This window comes from Prionailurus bengalensis, chromosome C2 (assembly GCF_016509475.1).
Source record: "Prionailurus bengalensis isolate Pbe53 chromosome C2, Fcat_Pben_1.1_paternal_pri, whole genome shotgun sequence".
Taxonomy (NCBI): Eukaryota; Metazoa; Chordata; class Mammalia; order Carnivora; family Felidae; genus Prionailurus; species Prionailurus bengalensis.
This window is the reverse complement of record NC_057350.1, coordinates 149,785,067-149,805,710: the sequence shown is the minus strand read 5'-3', so window position 1 is coordinate 149,805,710 and position 20,644 is coordinate 149,785,067. Positions and strand designations below refer to the sequence as shown.

At 38.3% G+C, this 20,644-nt stretch overlaps 1 protein-coding gene across 1 annotated transcript in view; it reads left to right on the top strand.

Moving 5' to 3' along the window:
- Nucleotides 1-20,644, top strand: part of NKTR (natural killer cell triggering receptor) — a 60,205-nt gene that overhangs the window by 276 nt on the left and 39,285 nt on the right. Inside the window, 1 exon segment of the mRNA XM_043595639.1 lies at nt 46-126. Coding sequence (XP_043451574.1) covers nt 69-126 — 58 coding nt within the window. The 5' untranslated portion in view covers nt 46-68.

The following is a 20,644-nucleotide window of genomic DNA, read 5'->3' as shown; positions in this document are numbered from 1 at the left end:
CGCCCTAGCTCCCGCCCTGACCGCTTTCCTCCCCCTTTCTCCTAGCTCTTGCCGCCGCCTCGGTCGCGATGGGGGCGCAGGACCGGCCGCAGTGCCACTTCGACATCGAGATCAACCGGGAGCCGGGTGAGCCGGAGACTGGGCTCCTGCTGGGGCCTGGACCGTCCCTGGGGAAGGAGAGGGGTCTGCCCTCATCAACCCTCCCCCAAGCCATTTTGGGAGCGGGTAGACGCAGTCAGCACTCCCTTTTCTCCTGAACGAAAAATCCATGGAAAGGAGATTTTCTACGGAAAATCTATAGCCCGGATCCACCACTCCCATTCTACTCGGAGTCCGGGCCTCGCGCTCCCAGACCCCTTGCGGGGACACTACGCCCTGCACCCCCGAACTGAGTGTTCGTACCATGCCTGGCGCCAAGATAAAGGGGGTGCAATCCTCGGACTTTTTCTCTCTCAGTGTCTCAAGGGGCAAACACTCCCAATTCCTGTTTCTGGTATTTTTCTCTCTGTGTGAGGTTTGGACTTGTATATTGTCTTTCCTACGCCTTGTATATATCATTAGTAGATTAACCCCACTAATATTTTTCCTAAAGTATCTTTAGCCAGAATTTCTTGGTTCGTGGGAAAATTACTTTGTGAAAGTCTTGTGCGATAAACCAAAGCAGTCTGTGCCAACAGGCCTGCAGCACGAATGCACGTAGCATTAATGCTTCGCCTTTAGGGAAAGCAGCCGTTCGTGAGTATATTTTATTGAGAATAAAATGTTTTCTTCTGAAGACTAGTTGCTACGTAGCAGACCCTTCAGGATTACGAACTGTTAGCCTCCCCCCCCCCCCCGTATCTGTGGCAGAAGTTTTAGTTGGAAAGTCTTTGTGCAGCGTCTTGTTCAACTGATTCTTACTGAGATCCTGCAACTGTTCAAGACTGAAGACAGCAAGGAGTAAAACAAAGGACTCTCTTCCTTGTAGTTTGTATTCTGTTTGGGGGAAGACCAGACCATAGAACAAGGGGGAAAAAATACGGTGGCTTATAGTAGGGGTACTGTTTTAATATGTTGGTCAGAAAAAGCCTTTTCTGAGATGACAGTTAAGCAGGCATCTGGAGGAGATGAGGAGGGGAGCCATTGTGGATACCTTTGAGGAGCATTCCTGGCAACCGAAGTTAGTACAAAGGCCCTGAGGAGGGAGTGTGTTGGCATGTTTGAGGAACTGCTGGAAACCCCTGGTGGAGTAGAGGAGCGATGAGAGTAGCAGGAAATGGCTGCAGACCATAGTGAGGACTTTGACTCTGAGATAAGATATTGAAGGGTTTTGAGCAAAGGAATGTTATGATCTTAGAAATCTTGTTGCATTCTCAGTTTTTAATGTATATTTTTTGGGGGGTTGATGGATTTTCCTTTATTTTGGCTGTTATAGTTGCAGAACTGTATGCATTTGTCAATAGTCACAAAACTTTACACTAAGAAAGGATTAAATATGCTGTATGAAAATTATATCTTAACAAAATATTATCGTTTAAAAACATCACCTAAAATAACCACAATCATTCTGTGACACAGAAACATCACTGGGAAGAGATTGATATAATTAGGTTGAGCAGTTCATTCACTCTTTGTGGTGGTTGTAAATGGAAAAGACGATAATTTTTAGCTGAAGCTCATGGATGGGTGTCAAAATTCCCTAAATATTTGCATTGTGTTTTTTTTTTTTTTTACCTGTGTTGCATAAAATCAGATTGAGCAAATAGTGCTTGTCACATTTATCATTACATTTCCACAAATGCAATATGTAACTTACTTTATCTTTTATGCATTATAAAACTTGCTTTCTCTTTGAAATAAACATAAAGTACTTCCAAATTTACATTTATAGCACCCAAAAGAAAAGGAAACTCTTTTTAGGATGTGGCATAAATATTATTGACTTACCTTTGGAACAGTGTGAAAATATCTTTTTTTTTTTTTTTTTTCAACGTTTATTTATTTTGGGACAGAGAGAGACAGAGCATGAACGGGGGAGGGGCAGAGAGAGAGGGAGACACAGAATCGGAAACAGGCTCCAGGCTCTGAGCCATCAGCCCAGAGCCTGACGCGGGGCTGGAACTCACGGACCGCGAGATCGTGACCTGGCTGCAAGTCGGACGCTTAACCGACTGCGCCACCCAGGCGCCCCGAAAATATCTCTTTTTAAAAAATTGTTTTTAACCATGTTTATCATTTTTTAAAATTTATATCCAAGTTAGTTAGCATATAGTGCAACAATGATTTTGGGAGTAGATATCCTTAATGCCCCTTATCCATTTAGCACCCCCCCCCCACAACCCCTCCAGCAACCCTCTGTTTGTTCTCCATATTTAAGAGTCTCATGTTTCATCCCCCTCCCTGTTTTTATATTATTTTTGCTTCCCTTCCCTTATGCTTATCTGTTTTGTATCTTAAAGTCCTCATATGAGTGAAGTCATACGATATTTGTCTTTCTCTAATTTTGCTTAGCATCATACCCTCTAGTTCCATCCATATATATATACATATATATACATATATACATATGTATACATATATATATATACACGTATATGTATACCATATCTTTATCTGTTCATCCATCGATGGACATTTGGGCTCTTTCCAATACTTTGGCTATTGTGGATAGTGCTGCTATAAACATGGGGGTGCATGTGTCCCTTCAAAACAGATACCTGTATCCCTTGGATAAATATCTAGTAGTGCAGTTGCTGGGTCATAGGGTAGTTGTATTTTTAATTTTTTGAGGAACCTCCATACTGTTTTCCAGAGTTGAGCATTTTTTCATGTGTCAGTTGGCCATCTGGATGTCTTTGGAGAAATGTCTATTCATGTCTTTAGCCCATTTCTTCACTGGATTACTTGTTTTTTGGATGTTGAGTTTGATAAGTTCTTTATGGATTTTGGATACTAACCCTTTATCTGATATGTTGTTTGTGAATATCTTCTCCCATTCCGTTGGTTGCCTTTTAGTTTTGCTGATTGTTTCCTTCGCTGTGCAGCAGCTTTTTATTTTGATGAGGTCCCAATAGTTCATTTTTGCTTTTGTTTCTCTTGCCTCTGGAGACATGTTGAGTAAGAAGTTGCTGTGGCCAAGATCAAAGAGGGTTTTGCCTGCTTTCTCCTCGAGGATTTTGATGGCTTCCTGTCTTACGTTTAGGTCTTTCATCCATTTTGAGTTTATTTTTGTGTATGGTGTTAAAAAAAAAAAAAGTGCTCCAGATTCATTTTTCTTCATGTTGCTGTCTGGTTTTCCCAGCACCACTTGCTGAAGAGACTGTTTTTATTCCATTGGATATTCTTTCCTGCTTTGTCAAAGATTAGTTGGCCATATGTTTGTGGGTCCATTTCTGGGTTCTCTATTCTGTTCCATTAATCTGAATGTCTGTTTTTGTGCCAGTACCATACTGTCTTGATGATTACAGTTTTGTAATACAGCTTGAAGTTGGGGATTGTGATGCCTCCAGCTTTGGTTTTCTTTTTCAAGATTGCTTTGGCTATTTGGGGTCTTTTCTGATTCCATACAAATTTCAGGATTGTTTGTTCTAGCTCTGTGAAGAATGCTGGTGTTATTTTGATAGGGATTGCACTGAACATGTAGATTGCTTTGGGTAGTATTGACATTTTAACAATATTTGTTCTTCCTGTCCAGGAGCATGGAATATTTTTCCATTTTTTTTGTGTCTTCTTCAATTTCTTTCATAAGCTTTCTATAGTTGTCAGTGTATAGATTTTCACCTCTTTGGTTAGATTTATTCCTAGGTATTTTATGGGTTTTGGTGCTCAGTTTTTATATTTTGAGGCTTGATGGATCTTAATCCTTACACCATAGTGAATCCATGTTTCAGATAACAGGGCTTATGTTTTTTTAAGAATTAAAAATAGCATACTCATAAAAAGTGTTGAGCAAAACAAACAGATTCTATACATAAAATACTCCTTTCCTAGTACATATTCATATCCTAGATTTGCAAATAACCTTTGTTATGAAAAATCTATAGAAGATGTTTGGTAAATGTTGTGTGAATTTCAGTCCCCAACATCCAAGGTAATTCATTATAATACCATACCATTCTGACAGAAGTGACTAGCAGTCTTGAGAACACTGAAACACAACAAGGAATGCTTATACTGTTCTAGGTTGACCCAGTTGATAATTGGCAATTTTATATGGTTCAGTCTCACATAGAATACTTTTAGCACTTTTCAGTGTATTATCTAAGTAGTAGGTAATTGATTTTTACACAGCTTTTAAGGATCACTTCAATTGTTTGAAATGAGGTACCCCACTTTATAGGATTTAACCATTAGTAAGTATGTCATTTGAGTACTTAGTCAAGTGATATTCTTGACTTCCTGAATTGTTAATAATTTGCTTAATGTAAGTACAAAGTAGTAACAAAGATGGTTTAGAAATGGCCATACTGTTGGGGCACCTGGGTGGCTTAGTCGGTAAGTGTCTGACTTCGGCTCAGGTCGTGGTCTTGCAGTTCGTGGGTTTGAGCCCCACATCGGGCTTTGTGCTGACAGCTCATGGCCTGGAACCTGCTTCAGATTCTGTGTCTCCCTCTCTCTCTCTGCCCCTCACCAAACTCACTCTCTGTCTCTCTCTTGCAAAATTAAATAGAAACATTAAAAAAAAAAAAAAAAAAAAGAAATGGCCATACTGACCATATTGATGAGAGATCAAGAAGTATTGATAAAAACTGAGTTGAATACAACACAGTATGTATTATTTTCCATTACTATCAATGGAGATGTGTATGTTTTATAGCAAGTTAACTAGACTTTTGAATTACAAAACTACAAAATGAATGCAAGTATATATTTTAAAAAAGTGCCTTTTTTTAAGTTTATTTTAAGAGTGAGCAAGTGCGTGCACTCTTTTAAATATAGTTTTTTAAAAATTATTAAGGTTTGATAGGTTCTATTTTAGGGGAGGGGCGGGGGGGGGGGAGAGTGAATCTCAAGCAAGCTCCTTGTTTTCCGCACAGAGGCCTATGCTTGTGGGGCTTGATTTGGGGCTCTATATCACAAATCATGAGATGACCTGAGCCAAGAACAAGAGTGGGTTGTCTGCCCTACTAAGCCATCCAGGCACCCTAGGAAGAGTCTTTATATATGAGTTTTTCTCTGTGAATCCAATAAAATGGTTCCTATTTGAAATAATTCCAGACTATATCTTAGGAATTTTTTTTTCAGAAGGTTTTTAACTAAAATTTTCATTTCTTTAATAGTTGCAGAATTGTTCATATTATTTCTTCTTGTGTGAGTTTATCTGTGGGATCTGTAGTGATAGCTCTTCCTTCATTTCTGATATTGATAATCTGTGCCCTTTGTCTTTTTCCTTGGTCTGTTTGGCTAGAGGTTTATCATTATTATCATATTTATTATCATTTCAAAGAACTAGATTTTGGTTTATTTTTTTCCACTACTGTTTTTCAGTTTTTATGATTTCTGCTCTTTATGTCCTTTCTAATGCTTGCTTTGGCTTACTTTGCTCTTTTTCTAGTTTCTTTAAAGTGAAAACTTGGATTGTTGACTTGAGACCTTCTTTTCTAATGTAAGAATTTAATGCTATAAATTTCCCTCTGTATGCAGGACACCACAAATTTCGATATATTGCTTACTTTATTTTAGTTCAAAATATTTTCTAATTTCTCTTGAGGTTTAATCTTTGGCTCATGAATTATTGAGAAGTGTTTTGGGGCACCTGGGTGTCTCATTTGGTTAAGTGACTGACTCTTGGTTTTGGCTCAGGTCATGGTCTGATAGTTTGTGGGTTCAAGCCCCACATTGGGTTCTGTGCTGTCAGCACTTGGGATTCTCTTTGTCCCTCTCTCACCCTCTCTGCTTTTCCCCTGTTCTCACAGATGTGCTCACACCCTCTCTCTCTCTCAAAATAATAAACTTTAAAAAAAAAAAAAGAAGGGTTTTAATTTCTAAGTACAGTACTTGGATATTTTGCAGTTGTCTTTCTGTTAATGATTTCTAGTTTAATTCCATTGTGGTCAGAGAATATACTTTGTATGACCTTAGTTCTTTTAAATTTATTAAGGTTGATATGTTCTATTTTAGTGAATTTCTCATGTACACTTGAAAAAACGTCTGTTTTGCTGCTTTTGTATGGATCTACATTTTTAAATTCTTAAAAAATGTTTATGTATTTATTTTGTGGGAGAGCACGACTGGGGAGGGACAGAAAAAGAGGGAGAGAGAGAATCCCAAGGAGACTCCACACTGCCAAAGTAGAGCCTGATGCAGGGCTTGAACTCATGAACTGTGAGATCATTACCTGAGCCAGAATCAAGAGCCAGATGCTTAACTCACTAATCACCCAGGCACCCCTCTGTGGAGTGTTCTATAAATGTCAGTTTGACATTTGGCTAATAGTGTTGTTCTATTAGTTTGGGTACGGGTGTCATTTCGACACCAGTTGGCTAATAATGTTGTTCAGTTCTGTATTCTGGCTGATTTTTTTGTCTCCTTGTTCTGTTGATTACCAAGAAAGGAGTATTGAAGTCTCCATATATAATTGTGGATTTGTTTATTTCTTCTTTCAGTTCTGTTAGCTTTTCCTTCGTTTACTTTGAGGCTCTCTTGTTAGGTGGATGAAGACACCTTTAGGATTGTTAGGTCTTCCCAATGAATTGAGTCTTTTATCATTATGTAATGACCCTTGTTAATTTCCTTGCTTCAGAGCCTGCTTTGTCTAATGTGAATACTGCTACTTCAGTTTTTTTTTGTTAGTGTTTATGTGGTATGTCATTTTCTATCCTTTTATTTTCTAACTTCTATTTAAAGTAGGTTTCTTGTAGATGGTAAATAGTTGGATCTTGTTTTTTCTCCCCCCCTGGTTTTATTAAGATATGATTAACATATAACATTGTGTAAGTTTGAGGCGTACATACGGTATGAAGATCTGATACACATATATTGTGCAATGATTGTCATAGTAAAGTTAGTTAACACTTGGATCAAAAGCAACCTGTTGCTTTTTTATAATAACCTCTTTCTTTCGATGTGATTCTGGGGATTAGAATTCACTTTAGAATGGATGTTGTTATACTGTCATTTAATCCTTACAGCAGCCTTGAGAGGTAGGCATTTTTGCATCCCTCTTACAGATCAGCAACAGTCTCAAATAAGTAACTTGCTCAAGGACACAGTGCTTTATTAAGAACTGAGATTCAAAGATGGATCTTGTTTTTTAACCCATTCTCACAATCTTTTAAACAGTATATTTAGACTATTTACATTTAATGCAGTTATTGTTTGGATTTGTCTAATATTTGTTTTTGCTTCCTCTGTTTTCTTGTGTTTGGGATTATTTGAATATTTTTTAGTATTTTTAATTTTTCTATTGATTTTTGATGATCTCTATAATTTTCATTTGATGCAGTTTTAATAAAAATTTTATTATACAGCAATAATCTAATCAACACTTTTCCAAATCCAAATGATACTGAATACAGATCTACATGGTGGATCAGAGTGACTCCAACAAATTATATGGAGTCAATCTCTCTGCATAGTTTTAGTGGTTACTCTAGAGATTACAATATACATATTTGGCTTTTCATGGTGTATCTAGAATTAATATTTTACCACTTCAGGTGAAATGTTGAAACCATCCCACCATGTAATATCCCTTTACCTCCTACTTTATAGTGTATTTGTCATGTGTATTACATCTACAAACACTGAAAGCCTTTGCTTTCAAACATCACACATAGTAGTTTAAGAAGAGAAAAAATACTCTCATTACTTTCTCTCATTATTTCTGTTGCTCACATGTGTTCATTCCTGAAGTCTCAAGTTCCCTTTGGTATCATTCCCTTCTACCTGAAGAACTGGCTTAAAGTATTTCTTTTAGAGCAGATCTTCTGGCAACAAATTCTGTTTGTTGTGTTGTTTTGTTTTGTTTTGTTTTGTTTTTAACCTGAGAATTTTACTTTGCTATTACTCTTGAAAGATATTTTCACTAGTTATAGAATTCTGTGTTGACAGTTACTTTCTTTTAGTACTTGAAAAATGTTCACTGCCTTCTAGTCAGTTTGGATTCTGATAAGAAATCCATAGTCGTTCAAATTGTTTTGCCCCATATGTAATGTGTTACTCTTGTCTGACTACTTTTAAGATTTTTACTCTTAAATTTTAGCAGTTTTATTGTGATGTGTCTGGGTGTGAATTTCTTTGTGTTTATTCTCTTTGGGATTTACTGATCTTTTGAATCTGTTTGTCTTTTGCCATCTTTAAGAAATTCTCAGCTAATATTTCTTCAGCTATTTTCTGTCTAGCACTCTTTTCCTCTTTCCAAGACTTTGATGACACAAATATCAAACGTTTTGATGTTATCTCACAAGTCTGAGGCTTTGTTCAGTTTTTTTCCCCCCAATATTTTTTTCTCTCTGCTTCTCAGATTGGATAATTTCTATTAATTGGTCTTTAAGTGCACTGACTTTTTCCTCTGTCATGTCCATTGTACTGTTGAACTCACCTAGTGAATTTTTAATTTGGCAATTGTATTTTTTGGTTTTAAATTTTCCTTGTTTTTGCTTGAGAGTTTCTGTTTTTCCATTCATTTGTACTTAATGTAGTATGATTGTAATAGCTGCTTTAAAGTCTTTGTGTAACAGGTTTCTAACATCTGTATCATTGTGGAGTTTCTGTTTTTGTCTTTTCCCTTATGGGTTATGAGACTTTCATGGTTCTTTAAATGTAGATAAATGTTGAATTGTATCCCAGACATGGCCCTGAGTGTAGCTTAATTCTTGTGGAGAATGCTCACTGTTGTTGGTATTGGTGATGATGATGATGATGATGATGATGATGATGATGATGATATTGTAGTAGGCAGTCAGCCTGCAACCACCTTCTGCTGTTTAGAGTCAGTTCCACGCATGCATAATGCATGGATAAGCCCTGGAGTTCGTACCTTATGGGACGGTTTTCTTGAGGGAGCTCCCTCTTTGAGATTTCCTCAACACGTTTTGGCCCTTAAGGACTCCCTTTTTTGGTCATCTGGCCAGAAAGCTCGAGTTTTAGTTTCCTTACTCTCCCATGTACTTCTTATGATTGTGTCTGTCTCTGAGGCTAAGTGGCAAGAGAATAGAGAGTAAAAGCAGCAAAGGGGCACCTGGGTGGCTCAGTCTGGGTGGATCAGTCGGTTAAGTGTCCAACTCTTGGTTTCAGCTCAGGTCATGGTCTCTTGGTTGTTGGGTTTGAGTCCCGCATCGTGCTCTGCACTGCTGGTGTGGAGCCTACTTGGGAATCTCTCTCTCCCTCTCTCTCTCTGCCCCTCCACCACATGTGCTCTCTCTCTCTCAAAATAAATCAACTTAAAAAAAAGATAAAAGCAGCAAGGATTCTTATCCTTTGGGAACACAGTTCCTCTAGTCAGCAAGATTTACCTCCCTTGAAGTTTAAAATTTTTTTTGTTTTATTTTTTTTTTTTTATATTTGAGAGAGAGAGAGACAGAGAGACAGACAGAGCATGAGCAGGAGAGGGGCAGAGAGATGGAGACAGAATCTGAAGCAGGCTCCAGGCTTTGAGCTGTCAGCACAGAGCCTGACTCGGGGCTTGAACTCATGAACTGTGAGATCATGACTTGAGCCGAGGTCAGCCGCCTAACCGACTGAACCACCCAGGCACCCCAACCCCTTTGAAGTTTTATATGCTTGCTTGGTCACCACTGCTCTTAGGCTGCTATCACTGTGGAATTGCCTAGGAGTTAAAACAGGACAGAGTGGGAAAAACAGACAGAAAATGAGATTTCCCCCATTCACTGTGATCTGTAGGAGTCCTCTTTCCTGCTCCCTAGACTAGAAATAGAGGGCTTTCCTCAGAGCTCTTTTCTGTACCCAGAGTGCAGTTCTGGGTTTCTTTTGGTTCCAGGTCACGAGATAAGGTAGGAAAACAAAATCCATTACCAATTGGGTGGACTTTTGTGTTACTTCCAAGTCTGCCTGCTTCCATTTATTTTTATTAGTCCTTAGGTATCTGTTCCATGCTTCCTGTCCAAGGTTTTTTAGTTGAGTTGCATTCAGTGAGAAAGTTAGGGTGGAATATATTTGCTCCATCCAGACTTCCTTATAAGGAAGTCTGAATCTAGAATTCCTCATAAATTTCTAAAGATGTTAACGGATAGAAATTAGCCAGTCATTTTTCATTGTCTTTATAAATACGTTCATGTTTTCTGAAGGCATAAGCTTTTTGAATGAAATGTGATACCCACTTTGGAAATACATATATATGAAATCCTCATTGACAACTTCATTTTTCTGACAGACTCACCCTTCTCTGGTTAAATGTTAATTCTCTAGGGTTGTTAGTGAGAACATCCCAGGGGGGCATGAAATAGTAATCTTGTTTTTTTCTTGTTTGGTGCCTCAGGAGCTTGCCTTTTTATTCAGATCCTGGTACCAAGAAATTGGGAGTCCAAGGAACTGTGTTTTAGATATCTATTAGTAAACTGATTTAAGCTAGGTTAGTCAAAGAATGGCCATTAGGGTTTTTTTAAAGTACATACTGGGGAGTTGCCAATGAGTTAGGTGCAGGCCATAGATTGCCTTTGTCACAATCTTGCTACCAGGCTACCCCCAAAGTCACATTTTGCCAACGCATAGACATTAGCAAGCAAATATGCCCACACGTAAGAAGTTCTGTAAGTTTGATGAAGTCCAAGTTCTGTTTTTTTTCAGTGCTCCAAGAACTCTTTATGTGAAAGATTCCTGCTCCTGAAAATTGTCACGCAAATGTTTATCAGGCACGAGAATACTCTAAACTCGTGGCTAGACTCAGGACTTTTTTGGTGGACCTACCCTCAGGTTCTACTCCAAAGGGTGACCCTCCAGATTCATTTGTCCTGTTAACGCAAGGGCATGGATTATCCCCAAATATTTTTATTCAGTCTGTATATCACTAATTCTGAACATGGCCAATAAAAACCCATTTCTAACATTTATGTTGCTAATTCTAAGGCCTCTGGTTGGTGAGAGATAAAGATAGTAAAAGTATTTTTAGTAGCCACCTCTGAGATTTGGCCTTTGATTATCACCTTTGGAGGGTGTTTCTTTATGGTTAAGGTGAGGTTAAAACTTGTGATCCCTTTATATCAATGTCTACATAAGATATCTTAAATTATAGTTATACTACATCATAGTAGTAAAATGGTGTAGGCCATTTGTTTTCAAATTGCAAGATGTTTTCACTTTTTTTTTTTTCAACATATGAAATGTATTGTTTTCCATTGGTTTCCATACAACACCCAGTGCTCCTCCCAAAAGGTGCCCTCCTCAATACCCATCACCCACCCATCTCCTCCCTCCCACCCCCCCCATCAACCCTCAGTTTGTTCTCAGTTTTTAAGAGTCTCTTATGCTTGCAAGATGTTTTCATGAAGCTCCGGGGTATCAGACACCCATTTGTTCACTTGCATCCTGTCAGTGTGCAGTGGTTTCCCACAGGTTACGGGACACGTGATGACACAACGTGTCAATGCAATGCAGGAGCAGTCAGGAAAACTTGTCTTCAGCCACACCAGACATTAGTTAGATTTGCAAAAATGTAAAACCATGACACTTGAAAACCTTTTGTTCATTTTTGGAAATATAAATTATTAAAAATATTTGTGTTAGCATGTAATGAGTTTATTTTATTGAAAATTGATTAATATTTTTTAAAATTTCTCCATTTTACTTTCTAATGTGGTAAATATCAGTAAATATAAACCCATATAAAAAATCTTTAAGGTCCTCAATAATTGTTAAGAATATAGAGGGGTCTGGAGCGCCCGGGTGGCTCAGTTGGTTAAGCATATGACATGAGCTCAGGTCATGATCTCATGGCTCATGGGTTTCAGCCCCGCATTGGGCTTTGTGCTGACAGCTCAGCCTGGAGCCTGCTTTTGATTCTATGTCTCCCTTTCCCTCTGCCCCTCCCCCACTCATGCTCTGTTTCTCTCTGTCTCAAAAATAAATAAACATAAAAAGATTTTTTTTTAAAGAATACAGAGGGGTTCTGAGACCAAACAGTTTGAGAACTATTGTTCTAGACACATGCTTTCATGGAATGCAAGCATTGGGCTTTACCTAGAGATGTTTTGAACTTTTTGTTTGGCTATAATTTCATATTTGTAAGAAGTTGAAAAATAAAAATAGTAAAAATCATCCATTTATCCTTTACCTAGAATCACCTGTTATATTTTATACCATTTGCTCCCTCTGCACATATAATTTTTTTCTGAACCATCTCAGGGTAAGTTACCTACATCATGGCTCTTTACTCTTTTATTTAGCATATTTGTTAAGAATAGAGATATTTCTTAACTACAGTGTAGTTATCAACTTTATAAATTTGCATTGATGTGATAACTTTAATCTGCCATCTATGTATTCCTTCCATTTTTGTGATTTGGCCTAAAATGTCAATTACAGCATTTTTTCTCTTCCAGTACAAAATCTAATCTAGCATCACATATTACATTCAGCTGTCATGTCACTTTATCCTTCTCTTTTTAAAAAAATGTTTATTTACCTTTTTTGATACAGAGCCTGCCACCCGGGTGAGATTAGAAAAGAGGCAAAGAGAATCCCAAGCAGGCTCTGCACCAACAACGCAGAGTCTGATATGGAGCTTGATCTGACGAACTGTGAGATCATGACCTGAGCTGAAATCCAGAGTCAGACACTTAACTGACTGAGCCACTCAGGCACCCCTATCCTCCATTTTTGTACCTTTTTTGTTTCTTTTGTGACATTGACATTTTAGAGGAATACAGTGCCCTTCCCTCATTTTTAAGTAGAACATTACATTTTTTATTTGTCAGAGGCTTGAAGTTTGTTTTCAAAAGTGATAACCAGGGTATTTCTTTAGAGGAATGTTCAACTTTGGAATTTTTATGTGGGCCTCACAGCAATATCATAAAACCTGGGCAATACATCAAAGTTGGTTAAAAAAAAAAGGGTAAATAGTTGAAGTTGGTGTTTTTACTTTATTGCTTATGATTCACATGGATTCAAGAAATTGAACTGAAAATGGAGTACAACTTGTGATCTTGCACAAGCCGCTTGACCTCTTTATAGAATGGAAATACTATCAGTTTTGTCTTAATGTGATTCTGAAGATAGCACAGCAAAACTTGCTTATATTCAGAATTACCCTTTAAACTTTAGACTCACACTCAATAGAATTTCTCCTTTGAGAGTGGGGCATGTGGGGATCTGGTGTATACTGAGGGAACAGGAGGTTGCGTCTGCCATGTCAACCTCGCCCTGGTCCTAAGCTCATTAATAGAGTGACTGGAGGCAGTGGTCTGCACTGTTTAGATGATTTTTTCCCTTTTTATATACTCACAAATTAAATAGGACTCCAGTGTATCAGTGCCTGTGTAGTAAGGTTGTTGGGAAGACTAATAAAATAATAGAACCAGCTATCTTACAGATTGTGTTTTTGTAACATGAATTTAGTGTGATGGCATTGGTTAATTATGGAGCACAGTTTTAATTAGTTTTAATAGAACACAGGCTACTGTTTGTTTATAACGATCAGATAACAAGGTGAGGCACTAGTTGTGTTGAGGCAAGGGCAGTTGGGCAGCACTGCTCTTCTAAGTTATTCTTGTCCGTCCTGACTAATCTGAAAGACCACAAGAAGAGTTATGTTAGTGATAGTGCTGGGAGAAGGGGGGAGAGTGAGGTGTGATCAATTGTAGGATTCCCACAGTGATGTTTAAGTTTTATAATAAACCCTTATAGCTAAAAGCATGCCTTTGTTAGTGATACTCCTCTAACAAAAAAAATCATTCTTCCTGCAACCCCACATTCCTTTGTCCCCCAACTCTCATTTTCCCATAGAAACAGTTGTTTTTATATACGATTATTGATAATGCAGTGTTTCTTTAAATTCTGTCGTGTTATTTGCAGAGCAGACTCTTAATCTGCATCTAGCACAGTGACATAACTGTTTTTATGTTGCTTTAATTATAGCATGTGCATGAATATGAGCATGCACACTGAGTTAAGTACAGCTTTCATATTGAGGTATTGTTTAGACAGATCTTTGTAGATGAAGCCTTTTTGTTCACGTTGTAGTGAAAAGGCTTGTTTCAGGTTTCTGTAAGCAAGAGGGTTTGGTGTGGTTTGTTTATTTTTTATTTATTTATTTTTTAAAGAAATTTGGCCTGGAGAATCCCAATCCAGGCCTGACTGGATGGTTTTGAAGGCAGACACATAAGGGTTTTCATGGGGACTTTGAGAGCAGTAAGTTGACTTCTTCGCACCTTCCTTTCCCTCCCCTTTCTCTGCCTCAGAAATCCCAAGTGAAATATACTAACTTTTTTTTTCCCTTTTCTACTTTTAACATAAGATGGCTGTTTCTTGTCTAACTCCCACCTCCTATCCCCCCATTGAATTCCTTTACTTTTCTGTTGTTTTTCTACCTTTGTTGGTTTTCATCTGTCAGTGTTGTTGCAAAGGGAATTCTGACATTAGTGGTATGAACCAGCTGTCCAGTACAATTCTTTACAGTTATGATTTGCACATCATTTACATAAAGTCTTAAAAGCTTTCCAGAATATATATCTTTCAGCCTGAATCCTTGATAGAACATAGCACTTAACACAGATGGTCAGGTGTTCAGTAAACAGTTATCCTACTGGGAATAAAAGCAGATGGAAACTAAAAAGATTTCTTTAGATAGCCGGAAGAAAGCTCAGGCTAAAAAGGGGAAGACTTAGGTAACAGAATTATCTAGAATTGAGATAATGCTTTCAAAGTTATCTCAAAAATTGCTGTGCTCTACTGTGAATGCCTTACTATGTAAGCCTTGCCACAGGTAGAGCCCTATTGTAGTTTCATTGTGCTTCAGGGGACTATGTCTTAAGTAGAGGGCTATATAGTGAGATCTTGAATTTCTGTTTCCAGTCCTTATAGACTTGTACAAATCATTGAAGCTGATGCTTTTTTTTTTTAATTTTTAAAAAATGTTTGTTTATTTTTGAGAGACAGAGTGTGAGCAAGAGAGGGGCAAAGAGAGAGGGAGACACAGAATCCGAAGCAGGCTCCAGCCTCTGAGCTGTCAACACAGAGCCTGACCTGGGGCTCGAACTTACAAACCCAATCGTGAGATCATGACCTGAGCTGGAGTCGGACACTCAACCGACTGAGCCATGCAGGCGCCCCGAAGCTTGATTCTTAAGTCATGTGTGAGTAGAGGGGCTATAAAGGGTAGATTCCCTCTATTCAGGTTGGGTACCCCACATGAAGGGGGAAAGGGAAGAGTTAACGTTCCTAAATTAAGCTCTAGGAAGGGATCCTTATAGGTAATGTAGATTAATATGAAGACCCTGACATTTTCATCACAGAACTGCAGTGACACTGGTAGTTTGGAAATGACCCAGACAGCGTGAACTACTATAGCTGCTGCTCTTGTCTCTGCCTCCCTGGTCTTACCTAGCTGTTGTCACCACCGGAAAAACTTCGTGTTTTTTTTAGAAGTCTAGTTCCGGGAGTCGAAGAAGGAGACTATGAAAAGCAGAAATAAACTGATGGTGTGTAGCTTCTGCCCCAAAACAGTTACCTTTCCCAGAGAGCCTGAAAGTTTCCATATGACCTTTCCATACCAACTGCAGTTCTGGGTACATAAGCATCCCCTGTTTAAGAATGCTATCATCTCTGGGAAGGTTTGTTTTTATACATAACCTGAACTTATGCAGCAAGAATGCTTTCTTCTTCTTTTTTATAATGCTTGTTTATTTATTTTGAGAGAGGGACCACATGTGAGTGGGGGAGGGGCAGAGAGAGAATCTCAAGCAGGCCGTGTGCTGTCAGTGCGGAGCCAACTCAGGGCACCGTCTCATGAACCGTGAGATTATGACCTGAGCCAAAGTCAAGAGTCCGATGTTTAACCGACCGAGCCTCCCAGGTGCCCCGAGACTGCTTTCTTCTAAATTGTTTGATGAGAGAGCCACTCTGGGAGTTGCCTGGGGCAAGGGGAAGTCGGTGATGTTACAGCCAGGGAAGACAGCTGAGTATATGTATTGGAAAGAGCATTGGACGAGGACTCAGAAGACCAGGCTCTGGTTCTGGCTCTGCTCATTTCTATGTAGGTGGCCTTTGGTAAGTTACATTATTAATAGCCAACTGTGTTTGAAAACAGGGTAATAATCTTGGCTATGATAATAATACCATATATTTTTAAGGTGTCTTAGTCCATACAGCATTATGATGTAAGATTTATACCCATTTTAGAGATGAGGAGTGTCTCAGAGGGGCTAATTGATCCAACCAAGATCCTATAACTAGTAACTGTGAAAGCCAGGGCTCTAGCCTGGGTTTTCTTTCTTGCCCACTATACCATGGCTGCTGTGTAAAACCTAGGGTTTAGTATTATGAAGTTGCTGGAAGAGCAGATTAGATTTGAGGATAGTGCTGAGTAGGGCAGCATTAGGATATTTGTTGGTTGGGGAGTGGAGCACCTAAGATAGGAAGGAAGATAGATATGGCAGTAGGGAATTCTTAAACAAAAAAACAAAAGTATTTCCCAACTGTATCTTCCATTGTCATTGTATACTGGAAGGAATGAAAAACTCCTTTTACCTTTTCCTCCCTTTCTAGAATTTTAGCTAATACTGTTAGTTATTTGCTTGATTGCATCAGTATCATGGATCAGGTAGGCTTTCTTGGCTGTCTTCAGAACTTAATCGCCACTTACAACATTTTGTTTCTGTTAGAAAATATTTTCCATATTCCTAACCACCAATTTGAAGATGACTGTTTATTTTTTATTTTTATTTTTGTTTAATTATTTTAATATGAAATTTATTGTCAAATTGGTTTCCATACAACACCCAGTGCTCATCCCAACAGGTGCCCTCCTCAGTGCCCATCACCCACTTTCCCCTCCCTCTCACCCTGAAGATGATTTTCTAAACATGTAAGATTTAAGATAGAGATTGCCAGTGTTTATGAATGACACATTAGGGAAAGAAAGGAATATTACAATCAGTAAAGTTAATTCACAAGTTCTAAACCGTGTGACCTGAACTCTTACTGCATGTTTGGCACATTTTAAGCTGAAAAGGGCTTCATTGTTTTTTCTGTTAGTAAAAATAGTGCATGCTCATTATAAAAACACCAATAATATTTAAAAAGTTAAACCTGTCTTAAAATCCTGCCATGCAGAGATAATAATCACAACTAACCTTTTCTGAACCTCTTAATTCTGTATAATGGTTCATGAATTTTGAATTTTTTTTAATGTTTATTTATTTTTGAGAGAGACAGAGACAGAATGTGAGTGGGTTGGGGCAGAGAGAGAGGGAGCCACAGAATCCGAAGCAGTCTCCAGGCTCCGAGCTGTCAGCACAGAGCCTGACGTGGGGCTCAAACTCACGAGCTGTGAGATCATGACTTGAGCCGAAGTCGGACGCTCAGGCGCCCCCATACATAATTTTTAAAAATGGTATAAGCTCCATTCTATTCTGGCCCTGCCTTTTTCTGTTCAACAGCATGTTCTCAACTTTATTCCACTTCAATAAATCAAGCTTTATGTAATCACTTGTAGTGGTTATATAGTTTACTATCATATGGAAGTATCTGTATTTGTTAGAGTATATGATGGCAATGGTTGCTAAACATAAAGGCTGATAAATAACAGTGACTTAGATTTAAGACAAATTTTCTCTTTCACAGCTCCCAGCCAGTCAGCAGATCAAGGCTGATGATGTCAGGGACTCAGGCTTTGTCTTGTTACTCTGTCACTCTTGACATTGGGTGGATGGGTGAAGCTCTTAACAGAAGAATTCAAGCTGGGTAAATACAAATGAAATGATGGAATTAGAAGAAACATTTTGCAACTCTCAGTATGATTGGTGCGGAAGAGGATCATTAGTGGCCAAACTATTGGGTGAAAAGTTGTTATAGAACATAGTATACACATAAGTTTCAAAATATCATTCCACTTATTAATTTAAAAATGGGGGAAAGTACATTTACAGCTGAGAGGTTGGCTAATATAATACTTCAGCATTACCAGTAATGGGTCAGACTGACATGTGCTTCCTGATGGGATGCAAAAAAAGGGGGGGGGGAATGTTTTAGATTAAAAGAGACCAAAGCATGACAACCAAATCAATGCATAATCTTTGGTTAGACTCCCAGATTTAAAAAAGAGGTATAAAGGGCATTGTGGAACCAGTTGGGTAAATATGAATATTGACTATTATTAGACTGTGGTGTTAATCACTGTTAACATGTTGTGACAATGGTATTGGGGTAATGTACAGAATATCTTTGTTCTTTGGGAGTATATAGCGAAGTAATTAGGATGAAGCATTACAACATCTATAATTTTCAGTTTGAACCTGAAGAAAATTATGTGTAGAGTGGTAGTAAAGTTAACATGGCAAAGCATCTTTATAGATTTAAAATTTTTTTTCAATAAAAAGTTGATGGGGAGAAGGGCATTGCATGTTCATTCAGATAACCTTCAGATAATTTTGTTAAATATCTCCAGAAATCTTAATACTTTGGGGGGGGGGTTGCAATTAAATGACTATATTTTACTTTCGGGAAAATTGGACACATTTGCAATTTTGAGTTTTCCTGTCTAAGAATAAGTTACGTCTCCTTTTATTCAGATTGCCTTTATGCCTCTCAGAGGTTTGTAGTTTTTATGGGTCCTACACTCTTACGGCTAAGTAGCTAGAATGTTTTTTGTTGGTGTCGTGAATATGATTTTAATTGTTATCTTTTTTACTAGTTCTTACTGATCATAAAAAATATTAACAATTTCAGTGTCTCCATTAATATTTCAGTTGGTTCCTTTAGGTTTTCTAGATGTACAGCTATGTCTTTCAAATAATGATGAATTTGCTCTTTTTGATATGTATACTTCTCATATGATTCTCTTGTCTACTGCATGGCCTAGAATTTCTAGAACAGCATTAAACAATAGTGATGATAACAAGCACCTTTTTAATTTAATTTAATTTTTATTTTTTAAAATTTGTATCCAAATTAGTTAGCATATAGTAAAACAATGATTTCAGGAGTAGAGTGCCCCTTACCCATTCAGCCCATCCCCCCTCCCAAAACCCCTCCAGCCACCCTCAGTCTGTTCTCCGTATTTGAGTCTCTTCTGTTTTGTCCCCCTCCCTGTTTTTATATTATTTTTGTTTCCCTTCCCTTATGTTCATCTGTTTTATCTCTTAAAGCCCTCATATGAGTGAAGTTATACAATATTTGTCTTTCTCTGACTAATTTCGCTTAGCATAATACCCTCCAGTTCCATCCACATAGTTGCAAATGGCAAGATTTCATTCTTTTGATTGCCGAGTAATACTCCATCGTATATATATACCACATCTTCTTTATCCATTCATCCATCAGTGGACATTTGGGCTCTTTCCATACTTTGGCTATTGTGGATAGTGCTGCTATAAACATGGGGGTGCCTGTGTCCCTTCGAAACAGCACACCTGTATCCCGTGGATAAATGCCTAGTAGTACAATTGCTGGGTCATAGGGTAGTTCTATTTTTAGTTTTTTGAGGAACCTCCATACAGTTTTCCAGAGTGGCTGCACCAGCTTTCATTCCCAATGTTTGTTGATTTTTGAGAGAGACAGAGCATAGTGGGTGAGGGGCAGAGAGTGAGAGGGAGACACAGAATCTGAAACAGGCTCCAGGCTCTGAGCTGTCAGCACAGAGCCTGACGCGGGGCTCGAACCGATGGACTGTGAGATCATGACCTGAGCTGAAGTCAGATGTCTAACCAACTGAGCCACCCGGGTGCCCCATGTCTAATATTTTTATTTTCTAATTTATTAATTTTTTCTTACACTTTTATTAAAATCTTTGTTAGGTTTGTTTATTGCTTTTCTTTCTTCATTTGAGTGAGTAATGTATCTAATCATTAGTGAAAACATTTAGGACTGTGTGCATTGAACAGGACAAAGAGGTGGTATTCAGTATTTTTGGCCTTTTGAAACCTGGCAACTCTGCCATTCCCTGGCCTCGTTCCCTGGCATCCTGGTTCCTACAGTTCTTTGGTTCTCTGCTCTCAGCCCATATCCTTGTCAACTAAGTACACAAGCCAATAAATTCTCTTGAGTTTTTGCTGGTACTATCTGCAGGATATTTTTAGCTGGGTGTTAGTTGACCTATCATGAAAAAAGCTCCATGTGCCTAAAAAATTAGCTTTTTGGTTTTATCCGAAATCTTATGTTTTCATGCTATTTCCTTTTCTTTGTTTATAGCTTTTTACTGTGGATTGCTCCTCCATAGTAACTTGAAAAATGTTTAATATATCTTCATGGTATATTCATTAAGTGAGTAAAGTAGAGTATAGCACAGTATGCATAACATGCTACCTATTTTTTTAACCAAGGAATTGCTCATTTTTATTCATGTTAAAATTGAGATACAATTGACATATAGGGGCGCCTGGGTTACTGAGTTGGTTAAGCATCCAACTCTTGATTTGGGCTCAGGTCATGATGTCACAGTTCATAGGTTCAAGCCCCGCATCAGGCTCTGTGCTGACAGTGTGGAACCTGCTTGGGATTCTCTCTCTCCCTCTGTCTGCCTCTCCCATGTGTGCTTGCTCTCTGTTTCTCTCAC